At 45.4% G+C, this 13,138-nt stretch overlaps 1 protein-coding gene across 1 annotated transcript in view; it reads right to left on the reverse strand.

Moving 5' to 3' along the window:
* Positions 1–2,361: 2,361 nt before the first annotated feature.
* BICDL2 (BICD family like cargo adaptor 2) overlaps positions 2,362–13,138 on the reverse strand; it is a 29,924-nt gene continuing 19,147 nt past the window's right edge. Inside the window, exons 6-10 of the mRNA XM_063429118.1 lie at positions 10,369–10,545; positions 6,476–6,598; positions 4,876–5,006; positions 4,422–4,542; positions 2,362–3,178 (exon numbers count right to left, since the gene is read on the reverse strand). Coding sequence (XP_063285188.1) covers positions 3,017–3,178; positions 4,422–4,542; positions 4,876–5,006; positions 6,476–6,598; positions 10,369–10,545 — 714 coding nt within the window. The 3' untranslated portion in view covers positions 2,362–3,016. The remainder of the gene's footprint in view (positions 3,179–4,421; positions 4,543–4,875; positions 5,007–6,475; positions 6,599–10,368; positions 10,546–13,138) is intronic.

Below are 13,138 nucleotides of genomic sequence, written 5' to 3' on the forward strand. Positions count from 1 at the left end.
ATCATAGGACTGGAATCCTCATTGAAATACGGAGATAATGTTAGAACTTTGATGAAAAGTTACATTTTTGATGATGAAGATCCGTTTATAACAGACCCAGTATTATAAATAATTGGAAAAGTGATCTTGAAATAGAGACTCAGATTTTGGACTGGTATAAAATCATACCAAAAGTCAAGAAATCTATACATTGTCTTAATCTCATAGAGCTACAGTACAAGATATTAACCAAATACGATGTTCCCCACATATTCCTCTCTTTGCTGGCGCTGTAACCATCTAGAAGGTTCTTATATCCATTTCTGGTGGAACTGTCAGAAATTCAAACCTTTTTGGGAGTTAACATTTAACATATTAGAGAACCTCACAGGTACCCATATCATGTTCTCTCCCAAAATTGCCCTACTACATCTTGACTGGCCTAAACTGTCGCAAAAAGATGGATATATAGCAACTCATATTCTGATAGCAGCAAAAATGGATTGTACAATTTGGAGTCCCCAACGTGGGCAATATTAAAGACACAAATCTCCTTCCAATTAAAGATGGAGAGAGAGCCCCTGCCTATAATTAAACATGGATGGAATATATGGAACAACTTCACCCAAGAAGTTTAAGTATATATATATATCTTAAAAATACAATCTGAGAGAATCCCCTGAATGGATCTATATTAGTCTTAGTATCTTGGGGTACCCCCAATTGTGAACCCTTTGCATTTCTTAATGACTAGAGACCATCGTGTTTTGTTTTGAAGTCTGTCAATGTTTTAGATTTATTGAATCTTAATATTGTTGGATAAATGTTTCCAATTATTTTTTCAACATAGTAATTTATCAAAATATTACTAAATTAAAACGTTTTTCATACTTGTAAATTATTTTAAAAGTTTATCCAAAAATATTAAATCATTTGGAAATCTTGCCCAGCAATATTCAATTGGGGATTGATTAGGACTATCCAAGGAGCTGTGAACATGGGACATTTGTAATAAGTGAATAATATGTTTATTGATATGTTAAAGGAACACTATAGCATCAGGCTTTCCTTACACGATAGTGACCTAGTCAGCGTTCCGCTATCTCTGCCGTGTAGCTCCGCCTCTTTGGCTGAGATCATCACTTTATCATCACGTTGGTGATCTCTACCAATCCAATGAGCATATGTGGCAATCAGACGGTGGCTAAAATAAGTGTGAGAGCGACTAGAAGCAGGGTAACCTCTCAATGTAAGCACGGTCCTGCAGAATTGGCCATGTGACCAGCTGCAGGGTTTAAACAGGGGGCACATATCACTACGTGGAGATACATCATGGAGCTGAGGGGGTCTTGGTGTTCTTTACTGTGTACCCGACCATTATAGAATGAGAGTGATTGGGGCCTATTAACTAAACTGTGCGTGGATAATAATATTCACACCACAAAGATTAGAAAAATCCAATTGGATATTGTCTTCATTTTAATGTGAAATATGTTCAATTGTCCCGTTGTGTGATAGCGAGTGTGTTATTAGTGTTACAATGTATTGAGTAAACCTGATTCATACATTGTGGGTCACCACTGGTCCCTACTATATACTCAGATTGGCGTCACCCCTTATTTATTGTTTGATATCTGTTTGTTGGATTTCTGTTGGACATTAAGGGGCAAGTTACTGTAAATATTTATTTATATACATGTAGTAAGTACACAAAATATAATACACAATATAATACACAATATATAATACACAAATAGTAGAACCTGTCATGTACACCCAGAGGGACAGCACTGAGTATAAAGTCTGCTCCACCCACCGCAGGGTGACACAGAGTCTGCTCCGCCCACCGCAGGGTGACACAGAGTCTGCTCCACCCACCGCAGGGTGACACAGAGTCTGCTCCACCCACCGCAGGGTGACACAGAGTCTGCTCCACCCACCGCAGGGTGACACAGAGTCTGCTCCACCCACCGCAGGGTGACACAGAGTCTGCTCCACCCACCGCAGGGTGACACAGAGTCTGCTCCACCCACCGCAGGGTGACAGAGTCTGCTCCACCCACCACAGGGTGACACAGAGTCTGCTCCTCCCACTGCACGGTGACACAGAATCTGCTCCTCCCATCGCAGGGTGACTGAAAGTCTGCTCCTCCCACTGCAGGGTGACACAGAGTCTGCTCCGCCCACCGCAGGGTGACACAGATTCTGCACCTCCAACCGCAGGGTGACACAGAGTCTGCTCCTCCCACCGCAGAGTGACACAGAGTCTGCTCCGCCCACCGCAGGGTGACACAGAGTCTGCTCCTCCCACCGCAGAGTGACATAGAGTCTGCTCCTCCCACCGCAGAGTGACACAGAGTCTGCTCCTCCCACTGCAGGGTAACACGGAGTCTGCTGTGCCCACTGTAGGGTGACACAGTCTGCTCCTCCCACCACAGTGTGACACAGAGTTGCTCCACCCACCGCAGGGTGACAGTCTGCTCTTCCCACCGCAGGGTGACAGAGTCTGCTCCGCCCACAGCAGGGTGACACAGAGTCTGTTCCGCCCACAGAAGGATGACACAGATTTTTCCCACCGCAGGGTGTCATAGTCTTCTCAACCTACTGCTGGGTGATACACATTGCTCCTCCCACTGCTAGGTGATACACATTGCTCCTCCCACTGCTGGGTGATACACTCTGTTCCTCCCACTGCTGGGTGATACACTCTGTTCCTCCCACTGCTGGGTGATACACATTGCTCCTCCCACTGCTGGATGATACACATTGCTCCTCCCACTGCTGGGTGATACACATTGCTCCTCCTACTGCTGGGTGATACACATTGCTCCTCCCACTGCTGGGTGATACACTCTGTTCCTCTCACTGCTGGGTGATACACATTGCTCCTCCCACTGCTGGGTGATACACTCTGTTCCTCTCACTGCTGGGTGATACACTCTGTTCCTCCCACTGCTGGGTGATGAGGAGTCTGCCCCTCCCATTACAGGGCAAAGTCCTGATATTGTCTCATTTGGGGCAGATATTTCTTCCTCCCATTACATCCTCTTTAAGAATGAAAATATTCCGCCTCCGGAGTCCCGGGGTCGCCTTGTACTCTCTCTTCGCCCTGGGGTCAGTGGAGATGCTTCAGTGTCGCGCTGGGCCTCTTGTACGCGCTGGATCTTCAGCTGCTGGTTAATTACCAGTTGCATGTCATCCTATGGGGACATCAGACATTAGAGCTATGGAAACATCTCCCAACATGACTGCTGTGTCTACCAACACCCTATCTGAACGTGCTTATCATTCTATGACTGTATGCTCCCCCTTTACTTTCTTTCCATTCCCCCCCCCCCCTCCACCCAAGCCATACCCACAGGAAATACCCTCCTTTGCAGTACCTACCCCCCAGCTATACCCACAGGAACTACCCTCCTTTTTCACAGTACCTACCCCCAGCCATACCCACAGGAACTACCCTCCTTTTTCAGTACCTACCCCCAGCTATACCCACAGGAACTACCCTCCTTTTTCAGTACCTACCCCCAGCCATACCCACAGGAACTACCCTCCTTTGCAGTACCTACCCCCAGCTATACCTGCAGGAACTACCCTCCTTTTTCAGTACCTACCCCCAGCCATACCCACAGGAACTACCCTCCTTTTTCAGTACCTACCCCCCAGCTATACCCGCAGGAACTACCCTCCTTTTCAGTACCTACCCCCAGCCACACTTACAGTGGCTGGGGGTACCTACAGGAACTACCCTTCCTTTTTCAGTACCTACCCCCCAGCTATACCCACAGGAACTACCCTCCTTTTTCAGCACCTACCCCCAGCCATACCCACAGGAATACCCTCCTTTTCAGTACCTACCCCCAGCCATACCCACAGGAACTACCCTCCTTTTCAGTACCTACCCCTAGCCACACTCACAGTGGCTGGGGGTACCTACAGAAACTACCCTCCCTTTTCAGTATCTACCCCCAGCTATACCCACAGGAACTACCCTCCTTTTTCAGTACCTACCCCCAGCCATACCCACAGGAATACCCTCCTTTTCAGTACCTACCCCCCAGCTATACCCACAGGAACTACCCTCCTTTTTCAGCACCTACCCCCCAGCCATACCCACAGGAATACCCTCCTTTTTCAGTACCTACCCCCCAGCCATACCCACAGGAATACCCTCCTTTTCAGTACCTACCCCCAGCCACACACACAGTGGCTGGGGGTACCTACAGGAACTACCCTCCCTTTTCAGTACCTACCCCCAGCTATACCCACAGGAACTACCCTCCTTTTTCCATACCTACCCAGAGCTATAGCCACGGGAACTACCCCAAATTATACCGCAGGAACTACCCACCAGCCTTACCTACCCCCAGCTTTTCCTTTTCCGTGCACTCCACCCACAGACCCCAGATTGACATATCCCCCTTTCCATACGTCCCACCTCACCTGCCATGCCTCCAACTCCTGGCTCAGCATTACTTTCTGTTGAACGGCGCTTAGTAACTGGCGGCTCAGGGACTCCTTCTCCTGACAACACTTTGCCAATTCCATCTCCAGCTCCCCCTTCCTGCCACGAAAGATAGAGCATTTAAAGATTTACGTCATGCTGATTACAAAACATCGAATCTGTTAAAAAGATACCAAACCTTTAATTCTCCACTCCCCAGGCCTGAGCCACACTATCCTAGTCTCACACTTTGACCATCCCACAGAACACATCAGAAATTGTGCAACGAGCCACACAAAGCAGCCAAACAAGATCTTACTTTATTTCAGATTCTGGCCTGTCTTCTACAAATTTGGCAAATGCCACCAGGAGTGTGGATTGCTAGGTCCCTGCTTCAGACTCACACTGCGGAACCCCTTGTCCATATTTAGCGTGTGTCTAATCATCACTCACTTCAGTATGGCTTCATCACGGTCACACACCGCCTGCCTTACAACCGCATCAGTGTCAGTCTGCTGGGATCCATCTCGGAGCCGATGCAGCTCCTCACGGAGTGATTCAAGTTCTGCATATTGTAAAATCACCTAAGAGAAAATACAACTCTTTATATTGTGTGTCCCCTGGGAAATAGGACTCTTTATATTGTGTGTCCCCTGGGAAAGAGGACTCTTTATATTGTGTGTCCCCTGGGAAAGAGGACTCTTTATATTGTGTGTCCCCTGGGAAAGAGGACTCTTTATATTGTGTGTCCCCTGGGAAATAGGACTCTTTATATTGTGTGTCCCCTGAGAAAGAGGACTCTTTATATAATGTGTGCCCTGGGGAAGAGGACTGTTTATATTGTGTGTCCCCTGGGAAAGAGGACTCTTTATATTGTGTGTCCCCTGGGAAAGAGGACTCTTTATATTGTGTTTCCCCTGGGAAAGAGGACTCTTTATATTGTGTGTCCCCTGGGAAAGAGGACTCTTTATATTGTGTTTCCCCTGGGAAAGAGGACTCTTTATATTGTGTGTCCCCTGGGAAAGAGGACTCTTTATATTGTGTGTCCCCTGGGAAAGAGGACTCTTTATATTGTGTTTCCCCTGGGAAAGAGGACTCTTTATATTGTGTGTCCCCTGGGAAAGAGGACTCTTTATATTGTGTGTCCCCTGGGAAAGAGGACTCTTTATATTGTGAGTCCCCTGGGAAAGAGGACTCTTTTTATAATGTGTGTCCCCTGGGAAAGAGGACTCTTTATATTGTGTTTCCCCTGGGAAAGAGGACTCTTTATATTGCGTGTCCCCTGGGAAAGAGGACTCTTTATATTGTGTTTCCCCTGGGAAAGAGGACTCTTTATATTGTGTGTCCCCTGGGAAAGAGGACTCTTTATATTGTGTGTCCCCTGGGAAAGAGGACTGTTTATATTGTGTGTCCCCTGGGAAAGAGGACTCCTTATATTGTGTGTCCCCTGGGAAAGAGGACTCTTTATATTGTGTGTCCCCTGGGAAAGAGGACTCTTTATATTGTGTGTCCCCTGGGAAAGAGGACTCTTTTTATAATGTGTGTCCCCTGGGAAAGAGGACTCTTTATATTGTGTGTCCCCTGGGAAAGAGGACTCTTTATATTGTGTGTCCCCTGGGAAAGAGGACTCTTTATATTGTGTGTCCCCTGGGAAAGAGGACTCTTTATACTGTGTGTCCCCTGGGAAAGAGGACTCTTTTTATAATGTGTGTCCCCTGGGAAAGAGGACTCTTTATATTGTGTTTCCCCTGGGAAAGAGGACTCTTTATATTGTGTGTCCCCTGGGAAAGAGGACTCTTTATATTGTGTGTCCCCTGGGAAAGAGGACTGTTTATATTGTGTGTCCCCTGGGAAAGAGGACTTTTTATATTGTGTGTCCCCTGGGAAAGAGGACTTTTTATATTGTGTGTCCCCTGGGAAAGAGGACTGTTTATATTGTGTGTCCCCTGGGAAAGAGGACTCCTTATATTGTTCACCTGGAACTCATGATGTTTAGGAGTGATGGTTTGAAAAGGAGATGGTGTGTGATTGTATATGAATGTATGGTCCTCACCTGATTCTGTAGTTGAGCGACCTCTTCCTCTCGTTCTTTAACTATGTCTCCTTCTCTTTGGACGAGATACATCTCCAGTTGACCATCCGTAGAGGTAGAGATCCCATCAGGGGAATCCCCAAACTAGAGTGGTTTAGTTAAAGAATGAGATGCTGTAGTTAGAGACTCTCTCCAGATGAAAAACAAAACATTCATTTCAATTCATTTCACTACATATTAGAGTTTAATGAATAGAACTTTGCAGACTCATTACGGAGAAATACCGACTCATTATGAAGAAATACCGACTCACTACAGAGAAATACCGACTCATTACGGAGAAATACTGACTCACTACGGAGAAATACCGACTCATTACGGAGAAATACCGACTCATTACGGAGAAATACCGACTCACTACGGAGAAATACAGACTCATTACGGAGAAATACCGACTCATTACGGAGAAATACCGACTCATTACGGAGAAATACCGACTCATTACGGAGAAATACAGACTCACTGCGGAGAAATACAGACTCATTACGGAGAAATACCGACTCACTATGGAGAAATACCGACTCATTACGGAGAAATACAGACTCACTGCTGAGAAATACAGACTCATTGCGGAGAAATACAGACTCATTACGGAGAAATACCGACTCACTATGGAGAAATACCGACTCATTACGGAGAAATACAGACTCACTGCGGAGAAATACAGACTCATTACGGAGAAATACCGACTCACTATGGAGAAATACCGACTCATTACGGAGAAATACAGACTCACTGCTGAGAAATACAGACTCATTGAGGAGAAATACCGACTCATTACGGAGAAATACCGACTCATTACGGAGAAATACAGACTCATTACGGAGAAATACAGACTCATTATGGAGAAATACAGACTCATTGCGGAGAAATACAGACTCATTATGGAGAAATACAGACTCATTACGGAGAAATACAGACTCATTGCGGAGAAATACAGACTCATTGCGGAGAAATACAGACTCATTACGGAGAAATACCGACTCATTACGGAGAAATACAGACTCACTGCGGAGAAATACAGACTCATTACGGAGAAATACAGACTCATTACGGAGAAATACCGACTCATTACGGAGAAATACAGACTCATTACGGAGAAATACAGACTCATTACGGAGAAATACAGACTCATTATGGAGAAATACAGACTCATTGCGGAGAAATACCGACTCATTACGGAGAAATACCGACTCATTACGGAGAAATACAGACTCATTACGGAGAAATACTGACTCATTACGGAGAAATACCGACTCACTATGGAGAAATACAGACTCATTACGGAGAAATACCGACTCATTATGGAGAAATACAGACTCATTACGGAGAAATACAGACTCACTGCGGAGAAATACCGACTCATTGCGGAGAAATACAGACTCATTACGGAGAAATACAGACTCATTACGGAGAAATACAGACTCATTGCGGAGAAATACCGACTCATTACGGAGAAATACAGACTCATTACGGAGAAATACAGACTCATTACGGAGAAATACAGACTCATTACGGAGAAATACAGACTCATTACGGAGAAATACAGACTCATTACGGAGAAATACAGACTCATTACGGAGAAATACCGACTCATTGCGGAGAAATACCGACTCATTACGTAAAAATACCGACTCACTACGGAGAAATGCCATTTACAGTTTATTGAATAACCCCTTGTTATACAGCCCCTTGGTTTAATGAATAGCCCCTTGGTTTATTGAATAGCCCCTTGTGTTATACAGCCCCTTGGATTGCGCTTACAGAAATCAGGCTTTTACCGTAGGCTGGAGGATCACAAAGAGCAGATTGTGTTTCAGGGCAGGCTGGCAGAAAGGATTCGTGTTTTTTCTAAGGGGGAGTGCTGGGGGGGGGGGGGCATATTAAGGAATTTTCTGCATGTTTGTACAATTAACTGAGAGAATAACTTGCTACAAGACTGACAGTCATACCATCCAAGAGATGCCTTCGGGGCTAAAACCAGAGATAGAACTAACAAAGACGGCTGCTGGCAGGCAGCGCTCAGATCTACTACTACACAAGTAATCACCAGTCAGGCAGGTTCTCTCCATTCTGTTTATACAGAATTCAAGCCCTTACTGCGGGGATACTCTCCCTCTCACATCTCGAAAGCCAGGACCCATTTACTTACATCGCAGCCATGGATAGAAGGGGTTAATAATATGGCTGGGGTAATTAATGCCTGCATTAGGGAGGGGGTATCACCGGAATCCCTGTGAGCTCAGATACCAACACAGAGTTACCCCAATAAACAGGTGGGATAGAGGCCCAGGAGACCTGACCACTAGGGGGCAGTGCAGCTGTTTTTGGATTGCGCTTACAGAAATCAGGCTTTTACCGTAGGCTGGAGGATCACAAAGAGCAGATTGTGTTTCAGGGCAGGCTGGCAGAAAGGATTCGTGTTTTTTCTAAGGGGGAGTGCTAGGGGGGGGGGGGGGGGGGCATATTAAGGAATTTTCTGCATGTTTGTACAATTAACTGAGAGAATAACTTGCTACAAGACTGACAGTCATACCATCCAAGAGATGCCTTCGGGGCTAAAACCAGAGATAGAACTAACAAAGACGGCTGCTGGCAGGCAGCGCTCAGATCTACTACTACACAAGTAATCACCAGTCAGGCAGGTTCTCTCCATTCTGTTTATACAGAATTCAAGCCCTTACTGCGGGGATACTCTCCCTCTCACATCTCGAAAGCCAGGACCCATTTACTTACATCGCAGCCATGGATAGAAGGGGTTAATAATATGGCTGGGGTAATTAATGCCTGCATTAGGGAGGGGGTATCACCGGAATCACTGTGAGCTCAGATACCAACACAGAGTTACCCCAATAAACAGGTGGGATAGAGGCCCAGGAGACCTGACCACTAGGGGGCAGTGCAGCTGTTTTCCCTGTGCATTACAGCTGTCCTAACTTGCTTGGATCGATAAAGGGAGGAACTCCCAAATGCTCGTCACTACAAATTTCTGTCATCTCAATAAAAACGGCTTTAGAATATACTGCAATGCTACACTACTTTACCTAATCTGACAGCTCCGATATCATCAGGGACGGATTAAGAGCCCAGTGGGCCTGGTGCTGACAATTATTATGGGCCTAATTACGGAATCTTATCGACCAAAAACACTAAAACAGTCATACCTCCCAAGCGTCATGTATCTGATGGAGATGGTGCTGGAGAGAAACTCATAGGATGCAGCTAGAAGAAGACACATACTCTATGCTAATCTCTCTCTAACTTATGTTTTCATCTTTCAAGTAAATCCATACCCCCTAACAGCAGTGTCCAGTGAAGCAGGAAGTTAATGTGCGGGGTAAAAGAGTGTGCCACTGGTGCGAATCACGTGACCAGACCTGCCAAAAGGGGGTGAACATGCCCAAAAAGGGGGCATGTCTGTCCAAAGAATTGGAAGGTCAGCCTGGCATGAATGCATGTCAGGCTGCCTGCCAATCATGCAGGCTGTCCAACTAAGGGCATACTATGCAGGCAGCACCCTGAGCTTGACATAAATACCATACCAATTGGGGGACAGAGAGAGACCTTTCATCGGTTGGGGAGGTTGAGCAGGTTGAGCAGACAGTGAGTAAGAGATGCCATACCATTTAGGGGAGGAGAGAGGGATACTATACAGGGGGACATGCTATACAAAGGGGTGAGGGAAAGACAATATTAGGAGACAAAGAGACAGGTAATGTATAGAAAAGAAGAGACACACACACTAGTGATAAGAGACACATTAGTTGTGAGAAGAAACAGAGGATGTTCCAATGAGAAGAGACATACACTGTAGTTGTGTGAAGAGACAGATGCTCTCGCTATTAAAGAGTCACCTCATGGTCGTGGTCTGCCGTACTCTGCTGGATCTCGGAGTGCAGAGAGTAATGACTGTCTTCCATAGAGTGCTGACAGTCTCTTATGTGCTGCTCATCTTGCAGCTCTCTCAGCTGAATCTGCAATGTTCTCTGACTGTCTCTGAGTTCCTGCAGCTGATGCTGTAACTGCTGCATCTGAGGAGACATTCAGTGACTATTAGCAACTACTGTAAGTACTCTAATGATCACTCTTATTTTCCCCTGGTCTCTCTTTCTCACAGTTACTATCCCATGGTCTCTCTTTCTCACAGTTACTATCCCATGGTCTCTCTTTCTCACAGTTACTATCCCATGGTCTCTCTTTCTCACAGTTACTATCCCATGGTCTCTCTTTCTCACAGTTACTATCCCATGGTCTCTCTTTCTCACAGTTACTATCCCATGGTCTCTCTCTCTCACAGTTACTATCCCATGTTCTCTCTTTCTCACAGTTACTATCCCATGGTCTCTCTTTCTCATCGTTACTATCCCATGGTCTCTCTTTCTCACAGTTACTATCCCATGATCTCTCTTTCTCACAGTTACTATCCCATGGTCTCTCTTTCTCACAGTTACTATCCCATGGTCTCTCTTTCTCACAGTTACTATCCCATGGTCTCTCTTTCTCACAGTTACTATCCCATGGTCTCTCTTTCTCACAGTTACTATCCCATGGTCTCTCTTTCTCACAGTTACTATCCCATGGTCTCTCTTTCTCACAGTTACTATCCCATGGTCTCTCTTTCTCACAGTTACTATCCCATGGTCTCTCTTTCTTACAGTTACTATCCCATGGTCTCTCTTTCTCACAGTTACTATCCCATGGTCTCTCTTTCTCATCGTTACTATCCCATGGTCTCTCTTTCTCACAGTTACTATCCCATGGTCTCTCTTTCTCACAGTTACTATCCCATGGTCTCTCTTTCTCACAGTTACTATCCCATGGTCTCTCTTTCTCACAGTTACTATCCCATGGTCTCTCTTTCTCACAGTTACTATCCCATGGTCTCTCTTTCTCACAGTTACTATCCCATGGTCTCTCTTTCTCACAGTTACTATCCCATGGTCTCTCTTTCTCACAGTTACTATCCCATGGTCTCTCTTTCTCACAGTTACTATCCCATGGTCTCTCTTTCTCACAGTTACTATCCCATGGTCTCTCTTTCTCACAGTTACTATCCCATGGTCTCTCTTTCTCACAGTTACTATCCCATGGTCTCTCTTTCTCACAGTTACTATCCCATGGTCTCTCTTTCTCATCGTTACTATCCCATGGTCTCTCTTTCTCACAGTTACTATCCCATGGTCTCTCTTTCTCACAGTTACTATCCCATGGTCTCTCTTTCTCACAGTTACTATCCCATGGTCTCTCTTTCTCACAGTTACTATCCCATGGTCTCTCTTTATCATCATTACTATCCCATGGTCTCTCTTTCTCACAGTTACTATCCCATGGTCTCTCTTTCTCACAGTTACTATCCCATGGTCTCTCTTTCTCACAGTTACTATCCCATGGTCTCTCTTTCTCATCGTTACTATCCCATGGTCTCTCTTTCTCACAGTTACTATCCCATGGTCTCTCTTTCTCACAGTTACTATCCCATGGTCTCTCTTTCTCACAGTTACTATCCCATGGTCTCTCTTTCTCACAGTTACTATCCCATGGTCTCTCTTTCTCACAGTTACTATCCCATGGTCTCTCTTTCTCACAGTTACTATCCCATGGTCTCTCTTTCTCACAGTTACTATCCCATGGTCTCTCTTTCTCATCGTTACTATCCCATGGTCTCTCTTTCTCACAGTTACTATCCCATGGTCTCTCTTTCTCACAGTTACTATCCCATGGTCTCTCTTTCTCACAGTTACTATCCCATGGTCTCTCTTTCTCATCGTTACTATCCCATGGTCTCTCTTTCTCATCGTTACTATCCCATGGTCTCTCTTTCTCACAGTTACTATCCCATGGTCTCTCTTTCTCACAGTTACTATCCCATGGTCTCTCTTTCTCACAGTTACTATCCCATGGTCTCTCTTTCTCACAGTTACTATCCCATGGTCTCTCTTTCTCACAGTTACTATCCCATGGTCTCTCTTTCTCACAGTTACTATCCCATGGTCTCTCTTTCTCATCGTTACTATCCCATGGTCTCTCTTTCTCACAGTTACTATCCCATGGTCTCTCTTTCTCACAGTTACTATCCCATGGTCTCTCTTTCTCATCGTTACTATCCCATGGTCTCTCTTTCTCATCGTTACTATCCCATGGTCTCTCTTTCTCACAGTTACTATCCCATGGTCTCTCTTTCTCACAGTTACTATCCCATGGTCTCTCTTTCTCACAGTTACTATCCCATGGTCTCTCTTTCTCACAGTTACTATCCCATGGTCTCTCTTTCTCACAGTTACTATCCCATGGTCTCTCTTTCTCACAGTTACTATCCCATGGTCACTCTTGCTCATCGTTACTATCCCATGGTCTCTCTTTCTCACAGTTACTATCCCATGGTCTCTCTTTCTCACAGTTACTATCCCATGGTCTCTCTTTCTCACAGTTACTATCCCATGGTCTCTCTTTCTCACAGTTACTATCCCATGTTCTCTCTTTCTCACAGTTACTATCCCATGGTCTCTCTTTCTCATCGTTACTATCCCATGGTCTCTCTTTCTCACAGTTACTATCCCATGGTCTCTCTTTCTCATTGTTACTATCCCATGGTCACTCTTGCTCATCATTACTATCTCAGAGTCT

Source organism: Pelobates fuscus, chromosome 8, assembly GCF_036172605.1.
Source record: "Pelobates fuscus isolate aPelFus1 chromosome 8, aPelFus1.pri, whole genome shotgun sequence".
NCBI lineage: Eukaryota > Metazoa > Chordata > Amphibia > Anura > Pelobatidae > Pelobates > Pelobates fuscus.